The sequence below is a fragment of the Pteropus vampyrus genome, unplaced genomic scaffold (assembly GCF_000151845.1).
Source record: "Pteropus vampyrus isolate Shadow unplaced genomic scaffold, Pvam_2.0 Scaffold255, whole genome shotgun sequence".
NCBI classification, from domain to species: domain Eukaryota; kingdom Metazoa; phylum Chordata; class Mammalia; order Chiroptera; family Pteropodidae; genus Pteropus; species Pteropus vampyrus.
In genome coordinates this window covers 509,809-526,638 of record NW_011889036.1, presented here as the reverse complement: position 1 = coordinate 526,638, position 16,830 = coordinate 509,809, and the positions used below count along the sequence as shown (strand labels likewise).

At 39.9% G+C, this 16,830-nt stretch overlaps 1 protein-coding gene across 1 annotated transcript in view; it reads right to left on the bottom strand.

The window, feature by feature from the left end:
* Positions 1–7,441, bottom strand: part of LOC105301915 (zinc finger protein 709-like) — a 14,423-nt gene extending 6,982 nt beyond the window's left edge. The window contains exon 1 of the mRNA XM_011374782.2: positions 7,183–7,441. Within this exon, the coding sequence (XP_011373084.1) occupies positions 7,183–7,185 (3 nt within the window). The 5' untranslated portion in view covers positions 7,186–7,441. The remainder of the gene's footprint in view (positions 1–7,182) is intronic.
* Between the last annotated feature and the right edge of the window lie 9,389 nt (positions 7,442–16,830).

Below are 16,830 nucleotides of genomic sequence, written 5' to 3'. Positions count from 1 at the left end.
GACCTCGAGATAATCATGCTGAGCGAAATAAGCCAGACAGAAAAAGTTGAAAATCACATGATATCGCTTATATGTGGGATATAAACCTAAAAGCCACAAATGAACAACAAGAGACTGAAAACAAACAGAGACTCATGGACATAGACTATAGACTAGTGGTTACCAGAGGACTATAGAGTAGTGTTTACTAGTGGGGTGGGGGAGGAGAGGGGAGGTAGATGGGGTAAAGAAGTTCAAATATGGGGTTTAGGGGGAGGGTGAAGTGGGTAAAGGGGATCAAATATACGGTAGCTGAAGGAAACTGGACTTTGGGTGGTAATCACACAATAAAATATACAGATGTCAAATTATAATGTACACCTGAAAATTATATAATTGTATTAACCAGTGTTATCCCAATAAACTTAAAAAATAAAAAATAAAATAATTAAGTACATACATTAGTTTATTAGATATAATGACATTACACACTTAATAGACTACTGTATAGTGTAAATATGACATTATATGACCTGGGAAACCAAAAAATTCACGTGACTCGCTTTATCGTGATATTTGCTAGAGCTGAACCCACAATATTTCCTAGGTATGCTTGTAGTCAGATGAAGCGGACTGGATGAAAATATTATTGTAAGAAAACAATGATTTTTATCTCATGGAATATTTATCACTGACCCAGTTCTTTCTTTCTCTCCCTGATTTGATAGGCTAGAAAGTTATTATTTGGAAATTAGAGTTCAGACACGAAAAAGAAAGCATGACAGCTTAGACCACAAAATCCCTATACTCCTGTGCCTCAGGGCCGCTTCCAGCCAATGTTTAGCATAGATGGACACACACCCTGAGATAATAATATGCCAGAAGTGTGCTTTCCAGCGGAACCATAACAGTCAATCCTGAGTCCTGCTGACACTGAGGAACAGGTTAAAAGCTGCAGACTGCGGGACAGTTCACTGACATCCACCATGGCTTGATAATGAATTTTCTCATGATTATAAATTACATAACCATGTCAGCAGTGCTTTCCTGCAAAATAACTTAAAATCTCCATTCCCCAGTCAGGAGGAAGTGTTTCCTGACCAGCCACTCTAGAGGCTGCCCTCCCTTCTGTCATTTCAAAGCTCCACTGGGGAGTAAAAGAGCATGATCGCTCAATCCCTGAGCATGGGTTCCCTCAACTGATGACCCAACACATGGCCAACAAGGTATGAAAGGGGTTATTGCTTCCATAATTGAGTCTCTGGGAAGCGTAAGGCAGGCCTTTCAAGCAGGCATGAAATAGTGTGAGAGAGCTGGGGTGAGAATTAACTCACAAGGGTAGGAGCGTGCATGGATTCAATTTCTTGCTTCTCCAAAGGATGGAGACTAATGCTTTCTTAACACTTTGCACAGATGTGGGGGAAAGGAGAAGAAAAAGGATGAGGCTTTAAAGCTGTCAGCTGTCAATCATGAAAAACTGGACTCAAAGACTTCTAGTTTCTGGGCTGGCATTTAAATACCTTAGTTGTTATCATTAACCTCACTAGAAAATACTTTTAAAAACTGAAATAAACTTCTCTTTGTAGATTCAACAGAGTATTTAGGTCACAGGATAACCCAGTGTCTCCAAAATTAACAAAGAGAAAACAAACATGGCATTTTGAAATACCCCCGATATTCTGTTCTTAACATGGTCTGCACACACACCGAAAAAATCTATTTCAACAGAGTCTCATGCAAAAACAAAAAGGCATAAAAAAGAACACAATATCCATGAACTCTGGGAAAACCTTCTTTAAACAGAAAGTTCAAATACACACCATGGGACCATTGAAGGAAGAGAAAGAAAAGACGAGAAGAAATAGGTGAAGTAACAATTCCTGAGATTTGCCTAAAACTAATGATAGACAGCACATTGTAGATCAAGGAAGCTCAGAGAACACTAAATACTACAATAAAAATGTATACCCAAGTATCTCATATTCACACTATGAAGATTAAAGATGAAGATTAAAGACAAATATACTTAAAGAATCTAGAAGGGAAAACACTTTAGTTATTAAGAAACAAAGATTAAAATTAAATCAGACTTCTTTTCAGAAACCATGCAAACAAGAAAAGAGTGAAATGTTTAAAGTTTAAAAGAAAAATGCCACTCTCTTAGAATTCTATGTCAAACAAAATTATCCTTCAAAAATAAAGAAGAAATAAGTACTTTTGAAACAAAAATTGAGTGAATTTGTCATTAGTATGCCTACTTGGAAGAAATGTTCAAAATTCATCAGAAAGAATGTAAAGGGTAAAGGTGAGGAACTAAAAAAATCTACATAAAATATGTTTTTTTATTTCTTATATTTAACATAATAGATGACTGTTGAAAGTAATATGAACTGAAGTCCATCTCCTTCCTGAAACCAAGAAGAAATAGCTATAGTCCCTCTCCGCACCCACAGCATCGTCTAGATTCTTTTTGTATTTGGGATGCAACATATTCCTTGTTTACAAATTTTACTTGAACATATTTATGCTGTTATTTGCAAGCTGCCCCATCTTCAATGGGCACCCCTACCATCGAAGGTTCTAGACTGTTTAAATCACCATAAAATAGGCACAACTGGTGGTGTCCTCAGAGACTCCTTCACCATAGAAGCTTCACTGACCACTTCTCATGCCTCTTGGAGTCATTGCCACTTTATTTGGCAATTATGAGCTTATGGACAAGTGAAATTCCTGACAACAATGTGACAGGAACAGAGAAGGGGGAACTGGGATTAGTGTGGTATGAGGTACTTGCACAACCAGTGAAGTGGTGTAGTGTGACTTCACATAGGAGATGACTTAGTTGTAAATGTGTACTGGAAACTCAAGGGCAACAATCAAAATAGTTTAAAAATATGTGTCACTGATATCCTAAGAGGGGAGAAAAAAAGAATCAGGTAAAATGCTCAATTAAAGCCAAAGAAGGCAGAAAAAGGTAGAAGACAAAAATAAACAAAGAACAAAGGCAACATACAAACAGTAAAAGGTGTGGTAGATATTAATCCAACTGAATCAATCACCACTTTCATCATCAATGGCCTCAATGCAATTGAAAGATACAGTAACATCAGATTTCCAAAAACAATTAGATGTTGTCTTACAAGAAAGATACTTTAAACATAAAGACAGAGATAGATGAAAGGTAAAAGGATAGGGAAAAAAATGTACCAGGCCAACACCAATGAAAAGAAAGCTGCCACAGGTATATGAATTTCAGACAATCAGGAAGGAGAGTTGAACTAAACCGCACCATGTAATAAATGAATTTCACTGTAATCTATATGATGCTTCTTGCAACAGCCAAATTCACATTCTTCTTAAGTTCACATGGGACATTCACCAAGGCAGAATACATTCTGGGGCATAAAACACACTAACAGATTTGAAAGAATAGAAATCATATAAAATATGGTTTCATACCACTAAGGCATTAATCTGGAAATGAATAACAGGGAGATAGTTAATAAAAACCCCAAAATGTGAAAATTCAACAACACACCTGTAAATAATGAAATGAAAATAAAACTTATAAAAGGTTGTGGGAGGAAGCAAAAGCAATGCTTAAAGAGAAATTTATGCCACTGAACAAATATTCTAGAAAAAAGATGTATTATCAATAATACGAACATCTAATTTAGGAAACAATAAAAGAGCAACTCAAACCCAAAGTAAGCAGATTAAAATAATAGTAATTAGAAAAGAAATTAACTGCAAAATCAATGAAGAAAACATAAACCAAAAAAATCTAGTTGACGAGATTAATAAAACCGGTAAAGATCTAGGTAACATAACTATGAGGGACACAGAAATTACAAAGCCATCATGGGTGACTCCAAGTGGCATGAGAAGTGGTTATTGAAGCTTCTATGGTGAAGGGGTCTCTGAGGACACCACCAGTTGTGCCTGTTTTATGGTGATTTAAACAGTCTAGAACCTTCGATGGTAGGAGTGCCCATTGAAGATGGGGCAGCTTGCAAGTAGCAGCATAAATATGTTCAAGTAAAATTTGTAAACAAGGAATATGTTGCATCCCAAATACAAAAAGAATCTAGACGATGCTGTGGGTGCCGAGAGGGACTATAGCTATTTCTTCTTGGTTTCAGGAAGGAAGTGGACTTCAGTTTATTAAAAAATTTAATAATTTTTTAATGCATCCAAGGCATCAGGGCCTCATAATATGTCTGGGGCAACGGTTCAGCCACTTTTTGCCAGACTCTTTTTCTTATATATGTATGTCCATAATGTCCACAAAGGAGAATGTCATGAATGTCATGTCACACCTGTTCTCCTGAGCAAGGTTAATGCAGCTCAGATCTTCCCTGCAGAGACTTTGTGCGGTGCTGAGCTTCCCTGAGGGGAACCAGGTAAAGGTGTATCATCCCTACAGAGGTGAGGCCAACTGCAGCTGAGAGACTGTTGACATAGGCACTGAATGAAACAGACTTAACCAAATCTGTGATAGCAGAGTGTGTACCAGTTGCTAAGTGGATGGAGTCGGTAATTCCCATAATATTGGGAACCGGGTGTAGGGTTTTATTTGGTGACACCACAACCTTCAGATTGCAGCAATCTACTGTGAGGTGTCAATCATTCTTTCCAGGTTTAAGGATAGGACAGATTCAGCTGTTCAAAGGACAAGCACTGGGGATAATCACTTCTCCCTAAAAGGGTTCATATAACAATTTTCAACCCTTCGGGGTCCTCTTTAATTTACACTACACCATATTAACTAATTTAAGTGAGGGGTATGGACCATGGAGTCCCATTTTGTGAAGCCAATTTGGAAGACTTAATTTAACTGAATTTTAATTTATCGGTGATTGGTTCAGAGCTTTCCTGGTCACTACGGGTTATTTTAGGAGAATGGGTGCTATGACACCTGAGCTGCCCCCAGAAATGAACTCTGGGAGCCCAACCCCATCCCCAAGCATGGAAGTGCTCCCTTGCTCAAGCTTCCATTCTCACAGTGAGGAAACCCAGCCTGATTCAGTTTGAGTTCTGACCCAAACAAACTCTCCAATTCCTAACTCTTTGTCCACAAGACAGAACCTCTGAACTTCACAGACTATCTCAATGTGTGCAAACACACTCTGAGCACACTTGCACTGTGGATGGAAAACTCAAATAAAATATCTAAAACATTGAGGCCTAAGGAAACCACAACCTCAGAAAGGGCAGCATCACCCTCCCCCAGGTACACTTGCACCCCCAGCTCTCCAGGGCTGCAGCTTCTCATCCAAGGCTTCTCCATGGAGGGTGTGAGCAGGAAAGACACCTTGCAGGAGAAGGGGAGGCTCCCTAGGGAGAACCACTAGGCCTTCAAGCACTTCCCTTTGCAGGTCAAGAGGGCCTTGGCTTGGGCCATTGACATCAGGCCTCTGCTTTGGACCACTACTGATATTGAAGAGGAAATTTGGGGAATTTCATTAAAAACTAATCAGCTTTCTGATTCTGTAAATATGCTTGCTTTCTGCAAATAAGCTCACTGCATGCAAGGGCTCCTGCGAAAGCTCCCTTGCACTCTGCTCCACTTGCAAATTTAACTGCTTGTACCCAGCAGCTTGGCTTTCTGTAACAATTCGTATCTGTCCGCAACTGGAGATAACTCCCTGCCTCACCAATGTTACTACTTATAGTCTCCATAGCAACCCCATCATTTGTGAAGGTTTGAGTTCAAACTGACCAATTAGCTTGTGTAAAAATTCTATAATAGAAACAATATTTCAACTGAGCCCACTGCCTAGATTTTCAGAGTAATAAATTTTGAATTCTCTTTCTCTCCTAGTTACTGTTCGGTTTTTCGTTGGACTGGGTTTTGGAGCTCTTGGGATACTTTTCCACAACAGTATTTTAAATGACATGAACTCAGTGTTTGAAGAATCCACCAAAATCACATAAACTCAGCATTTATATGGAAAGGAAGAAAAATGTAAGAGCTTTTCACTAGTTTAACCAAAAAACTCCAAATATCTATTCCTTTAAGGGGGGGAAAAAAAAAGCTGTCAGTTACTTATTATTTCCAAAGACGGAAACTGGTTTGTAAATAATTAATCTACTTGAACAATTCTGTTCTGCTAGGCTAAGTCCTGGAATTCCATTTTAAAACACCCAAAAGTAAAGCAAACCTCAGAAATTTACTACACATGCTCAGGGGAAAAAAGAAGGATTCTATGAGAAATGGTATGTGATACCAAGGTTTTTTTTTTTTTCCTGAAATTCACCTCTTTTGTGCCTCTTTGGAACTATTTTACACGGTCTTCCGATCATATTGACTAAATACATTTTACTCCTATTGAAAAACAGATAATTAAGTCAATAAATAATTTCAAGCGACAAACGCCGTGAGGGGCAGTGCTGACAGGAGAGACCACCCAGGAAAGTTTCAAGGAGGAGCCCGCACCCAAAGGACTTCCCGCAGGACGTCTGTGCCCAGGGGAGGTCCTGGCGGAGAGGAACGGGGATTTCATGCAACATAGTTCCAGATGGTCATTCTCGGCTTTCGTCTCACCTATAATATCCACAGGAATATAAATCTTTAATTTAAATTTAGCCATTGCATGGCTCTGGGGAAATAACATAAAAATATTGGGCCTGTTGAAATGCACCCGGAGGACAAACAGTTGATAACGATGCTGTGAATCGCAGAGGAGAAGCTGGCTTAGGGTACGAGAGGAAGGAATCTGGAAATTCAGGGACTTGTTGCCAGTCCCAGAAAGAGGTAGGCTGGGGGGACAAGGTCGTAGATTTGAGACTCTGCTCCCCAAACACTTGGAAAACTCAGGAGAAAAAAAGGCTGCCCTTAGGGAGAAATAAAGGGACTGGGGACCCCACCGACCACATGAACCCCAGAAACGAAGTCACTACTGTCCCCGAATGACCCTCCCCGTGGTCACAGCACCATCGGGGGAGACGCGGGGCTGCGGTGCAGAGCTGCCCAGAGGCTCGGGGGCCTGAGTCCCCGCGCTCAGTGTCGGGGCAGGACTTCCGGGGCCCCGGCTGCCGGCCCAGGACCCACGCTGCGTGCTGGAGGGGACTGAGGTCCCAGCGGCGCCCCGGGAGAACTCGGGTCCGCAGACTCCTGACTTGACCTCGGGGAGTCCGGGTCTCGCTCCAGCGGGTTCCAACCAGCCCCTCGTCAGTCTCTGCACTCGGCCCCACACTCACCATCTCTGGGTTTCCGGGGTCTTTCTGAGTCCTGCCTACGACTCTCACGCAGATCAGAGCGGGACAGAGGCGGCACCAAAGACACCAAGGATCATAAAGGGTAAGTAAGCGAGGAGTGGACCCCAGCAGGGCTGGAGCAGAAGGATCTATAGGCCTTTTAGGTGCGTCGCCCCACCCGCCGCCTCTGCGGTGCCCCTGATTGGGCAGCTCCCTTTCCAGTCTGAGTGACAGCCAGCGGGAGGATGCGTGGTTCAGCTTAAAGGGCTTCCGCTGTTGGGCGGGGAACCTGTCCCGACCTGGCTCAGTTGCATTTAACCAGACTGTCTCATGTCCCGGGGCCGACGCCCTAGTCCCTGCAGCATTTTAGGAATGAGTGGCAAAGCTGGCTCTAATATTAAACCAAGTGACTGGAAAGCATACCTTGGTTGGTAAATAGAAGGCACAGACTTCCTATTCTCCAGGAAGTTAATAAAAGTTTTAGAAACTGTCTTTGAACAAAAGAAGTCTTCTGAAACTGCGCAATACCAACATCCCAGGTCCCCCTTTCTCCAGGTGCTCCATAGATCCTGTACATTCTGATCGCTCTTGTCTGGACGTGTCCTCCCTCCCCTCCCCCTTCTCTCTCCTCCAAGGTCCTTACGTACCCAGGGGAAACAAGAGAAGGCCAGTGAAGATAGACTAGAAAAACCAGAAATTCTGGCAGCTCTCTCTTTAGAGAAAAGCCAGTCTCAAGAGCAGGGGAAATGCAGGATTCTCAACAGAGAGATGGAACAGTGAGGCTATAAAGCAAGAAGCAGTGTTTATTGATGCCGGGCAGAGGCTCGACAGATTCTTATCCAAAAGCTGAGCCCCAATTGTAACATACAGTCTTGTTCCTACACAGCTGAAGAGGAAGTTTGGGGAATTTCATTAAAAACGAATCAGCTTTCTGTTCTGCTTCTGTTAATATGCTTGCTTTCTGCAAAAGCGCTTGCTGCATGCAAGAGCTCACTTGCACTCAGATGGATCTGCCAATGTAACTGTACCTTTGCTCCGAGAATGTAACTGTGCCCCTAGCAGTACCCGCTCTTGTAGCACTTTGTACCCTGGCAGCTCGCGGCTTCCTGTAACAATTTGTAACACCTTGCTCTGGCTGGTAACCCATGACAACTCCCACCCTTCTGCCAGTGTTACTATTTGCAATCATAGCAACTCCCTTGCTTTGTAATGGTCTAAATTCCAATCAACCAATCAGCTTGTGTAAAAGCCCTGTATATAAGGAACGTTGTCACTGAGCCCACTGCCCAGATCTTCAGAGCTCTAGCTCTTCTGGGGCTGTGGGTAATAAATCTTGATTTTCCTTCTCTCCGAGTTACTGCTTGGTTTTTTGTTGGATTGATTTTGGGATTTTTCCACAACAAGCCGCAGAGATAATGAAGAACATTAATTGGTTGGCAAGCCATGAAATGCCAGATGTGAGCTGGAGAGTCCTTGAGGTGGGGGAAGGGCAGTCAGGAAAGAACTCGTAGGAGCAGAAAATGGCCAGACAGGGTCAAGTTGCCATAAAAATAGCAGTAATTTGCTTCCCTTGAACTAGAACAGAATTAAGGAATGTAACTAAAGATTTTCCTGATCCTCTCCAAGAAGCTGTTGCCTTCAAATGAAATTTGATTTAACTGTTAGAAATATGATCCTGGCTATTCTTACCTGTTCCAATTAATACATCTATTGGTTTTAAGAGCACAGCAGCAGAATGGCTAAGTAAGGTTTGCTGGAATATTCCTGTAGAGGACTTTTAAAAACGAAGAGAAACAGGCTGGGGAAAATGCAGGATATTAGCCCACTGGCTATACCAACCCATCCCTGAGATTTTTCCCTAAGATCTGGATGGGATGAAAATCCAACAATGTTAAGTGAAGACCTGAAGAAACCGTCTTGATTTCTTTGAACATTTTGAGAAAACTTTCATACAACATTCAGCACTGTCTTCAGACAGTTTTAGGGATCACTAAATGATCTATTGCTCAATTTGGCATTTTTGGAAGGATTAAATGAGGTGCTTGAAACTCTGATTTAAAAAAAAAACATAGACTGGCCAACCACACATACTGGCAAGTTAGTAATTCTGGCCAGTTGATTACCTAAAACTATCCAAAAGAAAGAAAAAGATAAAGCTACTAAAATCTGCTCCAGCAATTAAGCCTCCTGGAAGCCCTTTTCAACAAGGAAAAAGGAGTCTGCTTTCACTGTAAAAGCCCAGGCTATCTGATGAAGGATTGTAGAAAACTAAAATAAGATTTAGAAAAAGAAAAGGAATAGAAGCAAGCAAGGGGCTATTCTAGAATAGAAAGAAGTCATCCATCTGGCACTAACTAGCAGAGCCAAACACTAAACACTGAGAATTGCAGTGGAGAAGTATTGGCTATTTGTTGATGAATGGCACCATCCAGGAGGACAGGAAGCTAATGCTCGAAGCCCTGATAGATGTAGGCCAAAATCACGACAACCGTGGGTTAGAGGTTGGGGTCATGCTAGGAGCTGAATGGTGGGAGGTGAGCCAGGAGGTCAATCCACCTTAGGGCTCAGGAGCTGAAATACAGGTCCAGATGTTATGTTGAGCCCACCAAAGGTCGGATGGTGTGACTGTTAGTCAGGTCTGGCTACTCTCTTCCACTGCCTCAGGGGTTGCTGATAATGGGGGGAGGGGTGGGGGAAAACTAGGTCTCTGAGACAGAGGGCGGGGAGGGAGATATGATTTCTAGAGTTAGGATTTAAAACTAAATTTAATCAGAGTCATAAGGACCCTTGCTTTGAGGATTGCAGGACGACATTTTCCCTTCTCCGTACCAATACTTTAGAAGAAATTGAAATTACCATGAAAGGGAAAACTACCAAGGCCCTTACAGATAAGGGGTTACTTTATCTATTCTTGAAACCCTATGCAAATAAGTTGCCCTCTCCCTCAGAGCAGAGGTTCTCTGTACAAATGGTAGGGACATCTAATCAACCAATGTTCATTTTTAAACCAGAAACCTATTCCTTTCCAGCCAGGAAATATTACAGGGCAACACATATTTTTACTAGTCAAATCTGCCCCAATTCACCTAATAGGGCATGACTTTCTATCACTCTCAGGGATAACTATTGCCTTCTTGTTTATCACATTTCCTGTTTTGTTTTCTTTCTTTTGACCATTTTTGGAAGTAACTTTAGATCCTGGGAAAGTAGTAACCTCTTGAGTCCAGAAATATTGCCAGAAATATTTATTGTTTGTCTCATCTGACCATGACAAAATAATTGAAAGGATTTTTTTGTTTGTTTCTTGGAAAACAAAATTTTATTCTAAAAGTATATCTCAGTAGCAATGTTATACCAAAAACTAGTCATTATAATAAAAAGAAAAAAGTAAGGAATTTGCTTTAACTTTTTTCATGAAAAATACAAATTATTTCTGTAATATACTGCCAGCTCCCATTTATCTGCATTTGAATTATTAATTTCATGAGTTATCTAAGGAAATTTTAAAATCATTGATTGAATTCTTCCTAATATTTAGATATGCATCTGGATTGCTTTTATCTTCAAGTAAATATATTCTCAGGGAATGCAAACAAAATTTAACATTTGTTTGAGTAAATATAATTAGAAAGATAAATTTATGCTTAGGAAATGTGCTCCAAATGTGCTCTTGAGTTACTGTTTCTATCAATTTTTGCATACTGAACCACCTCCCCGCCTCCCCCAAAAAACCCTGACTGTATTGAAGTACTGGTATTTGAAATTAACAAATTATACAACTTATATATAGGGAAAAGACAACTGAATTATTTCAAACCCAAAGCACCAGAATTTTTAAAGGCATACAATGACATTTAGTACTTAAAAGCAGTTTTTTATGTTCAAAGTGTTGCAGGAAGCAACATCCAATGGATGAAATTGGACATTCAGACAACTTTGTTAGAGGAAGAATTGAATGCCAGTGGAGTGCGTGAGGCTTTAAACAGCACAAAAGCACGATCTCTCTAGGTTAGATTTCTCACAACTTATATACCCTTGCAGTGTCCATGCAAGGGACACGTGATTCCTTTGAGGTTCTGTGTGCACCTCCTGACTCAGGATGGGGAGGGAGAGTTTCAGGCTAGGGCTGCAAGGGGGAAGGAATTCCTGGACCAACAGTCCTATCTATTTACAGATCGGTTCACTTGTAGGTGTGACAAGAATTTCCAGAAGGCCATTCAGAGATCAATAAGATGTGGTTAATCTATAATCGGCTGAGTTGGTCATTTCTGTAAGCCCTTCCCTTTGCATTTCTCAGATGCCTCCTCTCTTAAAAGTGCTAAAGAAACAAGTACTCAAGAAAATTTCAGGCCTGTCTACAAAGTTCTGACTGATTTGAAGTACTAAAATATCAAGAATGTAGAGGACAAAACAACTTAAATTTAAAAGGCCTTCATTACTATACAATGTATCTTAAGTATATTTTGTAACGATACGAAAGCAGTAGTTGAAAGATCAGTTAGGGGTGAGTTAGTAACATACAACTTACCTATCAGTCCACATTTTTTAAAAACTAATGTAAACAAATATTTTATAATATGTCTTTTACACTGTATGTGTCACATACATCTTGTCATATCCTTATTTTGGGTAATTTTCATCATCCATAATCATCACATCAATTGGCCATAATGCAGTGAGTAGAAATGATCCATTTATATCAAAATTCTTCACATATGATATTATCTGTAAACCCAAAGCTGATCATGTTACATTTAATTCCTATTAAATGTAGGTGCATGTTCATTAGGACATTTTAGCTCATTTTTAGAGTATTAGAAATTGGTGTGATTTACTTTGACCAATCTAAGTTAAAAGTACTATCTTAGTATTTAGTATAACTAAACGCATCTTTTGCCAAAACTTGACCCAGAGTTTTGAGTGCCAGAATATAAACTGTAAACTGTAAACACTCTAAAATATGTTGGCTAATATTGGTGTCCGTACAATACTATGCCTTTTCTCTCTGTTAACATAATATGTATGAAAGTGCATTGTCTTCAGCAAGGGAAGACGTGGAGTGGTCTGAGGAATACCCAAATAAGGAAGCAGGAAGTTTCCTGTCTTAAAAATTCCTGTTTTAAAACTTCATAAGAATTTATTCCAAAATACATTGGTGTTTTAGTATAAAAATGCTGTTCCCCCAAATTTTTGAGTAAAATTAACAGTGCAAGGCAATGCAGCATTTTCATCCTGTAGGTTTAGTAGCCAGAGGGAAAGGCACAGAGTGTTAATCTATGGTTCTGACTGTACAGCATTCTAAGTGTTGTTTGGGAAATCACATAGGGGGCTTTTGAAAAATTAGATGTGTTTACACTACATTGAACATTTCTACATATTGAAAGTAGCTCTAAATCTTAAAAATGTTCACTAAATATATAATTAAGAGCTGACTATAAAATAAAGCATTTTTCTGAGTTGTGTGGTTGTTGGGACAGCCACTATTGTCCTTGTGTTGAGCTCTCCTCCTACATAGCTGGCAAGCTGGTGCCATCCTTCCTGTGATAAGCCTGCCCCCCACATGGCCAAATTTGAAACTGCATTGGCCTGATTCACCCTGGAGACTCCCTGGACACCACCCACTTAAATCGAGCCCTGCTGGAGACACATTCAGTAGCTGGTGTTGGCCCACGCAGCAGTCTTTCTTGGACAACTCTTTGGGCTCAGCCAGCTCCAGGTGGATGACTGCTGGCCTCTGTTCTGTGTACTATGTGAATTTTGCTGAGTGGCCCCAGGCTCAGCACTGGCACCATATCTGAATCCTTATTAACCTGGCAAACACCACTTGCCCCACACTGGTGACTCCCTGAGACCTGTCTCACTCAACTTGAGTACCACTCAAGGCTCTTTCAGCAGCAGAGACTTACTAATAGCCCTGCACCTTTGGCTAAGTGGACCCAGGCTTGGTACTATTGGCAGCTAGCCTCAGTTTACAACATGGCCTCTCCCATTCACCTCCAGATCCAACATAGGCACCAACAAACTGTGGATTGTTTTGTAGGTCCTACCAGGTAGACTCGGGTCAGTCACAGGTAGCAGCTGACCTTGACCTACACAAGAACCCTTCCCAAGAATCAACACATCTGGTGTCTGACTTCAGAATACCACTCGATTAGCCACAAGCGGCACATCCAAAAGGCGATATGTACAGGCACCAGACCCCACTAAGGTGAACCCTGCTCCAGGAGTCAGCCCCCACACAGCAACTCATACACTATGGGCATGGCCAATTCTCACAGCCAGTCAGCATGAAGGTCAATCCTACCCACTGAAATACCAACAGCAATCAAGGCTCAACTACAACAAGAGGGCACAAACAACCCACACGAAGGACACTACTAAAGCTCTCAGCTCATGTGATCAGGAAGACTGTGCCATTGGGCCCCAAAGGACATCTACTACATAAAGCAAACATGTCAAGACTGGGAGACATAGCAGATCTAACACATAAAAACAAACATAGAGAGGCAATCAAAATGAAGAAACATGTCCAAAACGAAGGAACAGGACAAAACTCCAGGAAAAGAACTAAACAAAATGAAGGCGAGCAATCTACCAGATAGAGAATTCAAAACACTGGTTATAAGAATGCTCAAGGAACTTACTGAGAACTTCGACAAAGAGAGAGTGAGCAGAAAAAAGAACACAGAAACCATAAAAAAGAACCAGTAAGAAATGGATACAATAACTGAAGTGAAGAGTGCACTAGAAGGAATCACCAGCAGTTATATGAAGCAGAAGATTGAATCAGCCATTTGGAAGACAAGTAACAGAAAACACCCAACTGGAACAACAAAAAGAAAAAGAATTATAAAAAATCGGCATAGTTTAAGAAACCTCTAGGACAATATCGAGTGCACCAACATTCACATCATAGGGGTACCAGAAGAAGAAGGAAGAGCAAGGGATTGAACAAATAATGATGGAAAACGTCCCTGACTCAGTGAAAGAAATAGGCATACAAGTCCAGAAAGCATAGAGAGTTCCAAACAAGATGAATTCAAAGATGCCCACACAATGACATGTTATAATTAAAATGGCAAAGGTCAAAGACAAAGAGAGAATCTTAAGAGCAGCAAGAGAAAAGCAGTTTGTTGCCCACAAGAGAGCTCCCCCATAAGACTGTCAGCTGACTTCTCAACAGACATTTTGCATGGCAGAAGGGATTGGCACGAAATATTTAAATAGAATAAAAGCAAGGACCTACGATCAAGATTACCCAGCAAAGCTATCATTTAGAATCAAAGGAGAGATAAAGAGCTTCCCAGACAAGAAAAAACTAAAGGAGTTCATCATCACCAAATGGGCATTGCAAGAAATGTTAAAGGGACTTCTTTAAGAAGAAAAAGGAAGGGAAAAAAGAACATAAATATAGATAATAAAAATGGCAATAACTACATACCTATCAATAATCACTTTAAATATAAATGGATTAAATGCTCTGATCAAAAGATGGGGTAGCTGAATGGATAAGAAAACAAGACATATAACATATGCTGCCTCAAGAGACTCACTTCCGTCGAAGGACACACACAGACTGAAAGTAAAGAAATGGAAAAAGATATTTCATGCTAAAGAGGAAATTTCAGGATTTTCATTAAAAGCTAATCCGCTTTTTTGTTCTGCTTCTGTAAATATGCTTGCTGCAGTCAGGAGCTCACTGTGGAGCTCTTATTTGCCTTTTGCTCAACAAATGTAACTGTTTGAACCGTTTGTACCCCTAGCAGCTCCCACCTTCTGTAACAATTTGTATCTGTCGGCAGCCTGTGACAATTCCCTGCCCTACCAATGTTACTACTTGAAGTCTCTATAGTAACCCCTGTCATTTGTAAAGGTTTGAGTTCAAACTGACCAATTAGCTTATGTAAAAATTCTGATGTATAAGCAATATTTCAGCTGAGCTCACTACCCAGATCTTCAGAGCACTAGCTCCTCTGGGACTACTCCTAATAAACCTGAGTTCTCCTTTCTCTCCGAGTTACTGCTTGGTGTTTCGTTGCACTGGTTTGGGATTTTTCCACAACAATGTAAATGGAAATAAAAAATAAGCTGTGGTATAAATACTTATATCAGACAAAACAGACTTTAAAACAAAGACTATAATAAGAGACAAAGAAGGACCAAATGGCTTCATAGGTGAATTTTACCAAACATTCGAAGAAGAATTAACACCTTTCTCAAAATATTCCAAAAAATTCAAGAGAATGGAAGGCTCCCAAGCTCATTTTCCGAGGCTTCCATTACCCTTATTCCAAAAGCAGACAAAGACATTACCAAAAAAAAGGAAAAAAAAAATTATAGCCCGATATCCCTGATTACCACAGATGCAAAAGTCCTCGACAAAATATTAGCAAAACAAATTCAGCAATACATTAAAAAGATCATACTCCATGACCAAGTGGGATTTTTTTCTGGGATGCAAGTTGCTTCTATATCCACAAATCAATTATTTTGTTTATGATACACCACACAAACAAAATAAAAGATAAAAATCATTTAATCCTATCGATTGATGCAGAAAAAGCATTTGACAAAATCCAGCATCCATCTATGATAAAAATTCTCAGCAAAGTGAGAATACAGGAAACATACCTTAACATAATAAAGGTCATATATGACAAACCCACAGCTAAGATCATACTCAACAGTGAAAAGTTAAAAGCGTTTTTCCTTAAAATAAGAAACATGACAAGGATGTCTACTTTCACCACTTTTATTCAGCATAGTGTTGAAAGTCCTAGCCACAGCAGTCAGGCAAGAAACAGAAGTAAAAGAGATCCAAATTAGAAAGGAAGAGTGAAACTGTCATTTGCAGAAGACGTAATACTATAGAGAGAGAACCCTAAAGATTCCATCAAAAAAACTATTAGAACTGACAAATTCAGTAAAGTAGCAGGATCCAAAATTAATATTCAGAAATTGGCTGCATTTTTATACACCACTGATGAACTATCGAAAAGAGAAATTAAGAAAACAATCCAATTTGCAATTACATTTAATAAATTAAACCAAAGAGGTAAAAAAGGCCTGTACTCAGAAAATTATAAGACATTGAAGAAAGAAACTGAAGAAGATACAAATAAATGAAAACATATACTGTGCTCATGGATAGGAATAATTAACATCGTTAAAATGTCCATACCACCCAAAGCAATCTACAGATTCAATGCAGTCCTTATCAAAATACCAATGGCATTTTTCACGCAACTAGAAAAAATAATCCAAAAATTTATACGGAACCACAAAAGGCCCCAAATAGCCACAATGATCCTAAGAAAGAAGAACAAAGTTGGAGGTATCATGCTACTTGATATCTAACTATACTATAAGGCTATAATAATCAAAATGGCATGGAACTGGCATAAAAACAAACACATAGATCAACAGAACAGAACAGAGAACCCAGAAATAAACCCACACATATATGAGCAATTAATCTATGACAAAAGAAGCAAGACTATACAATGGAGTGTGGACAGTCTCTTCAGTAAATGGTGTTAGGAAAATTGGACAGATACATGCAAAAAAATGAAAGTGGACCACCTTCTTACACCATATACAAGAATAAACTCAAAACAGATTAAAGACTTAAATGGAAGCACTGAAACCATA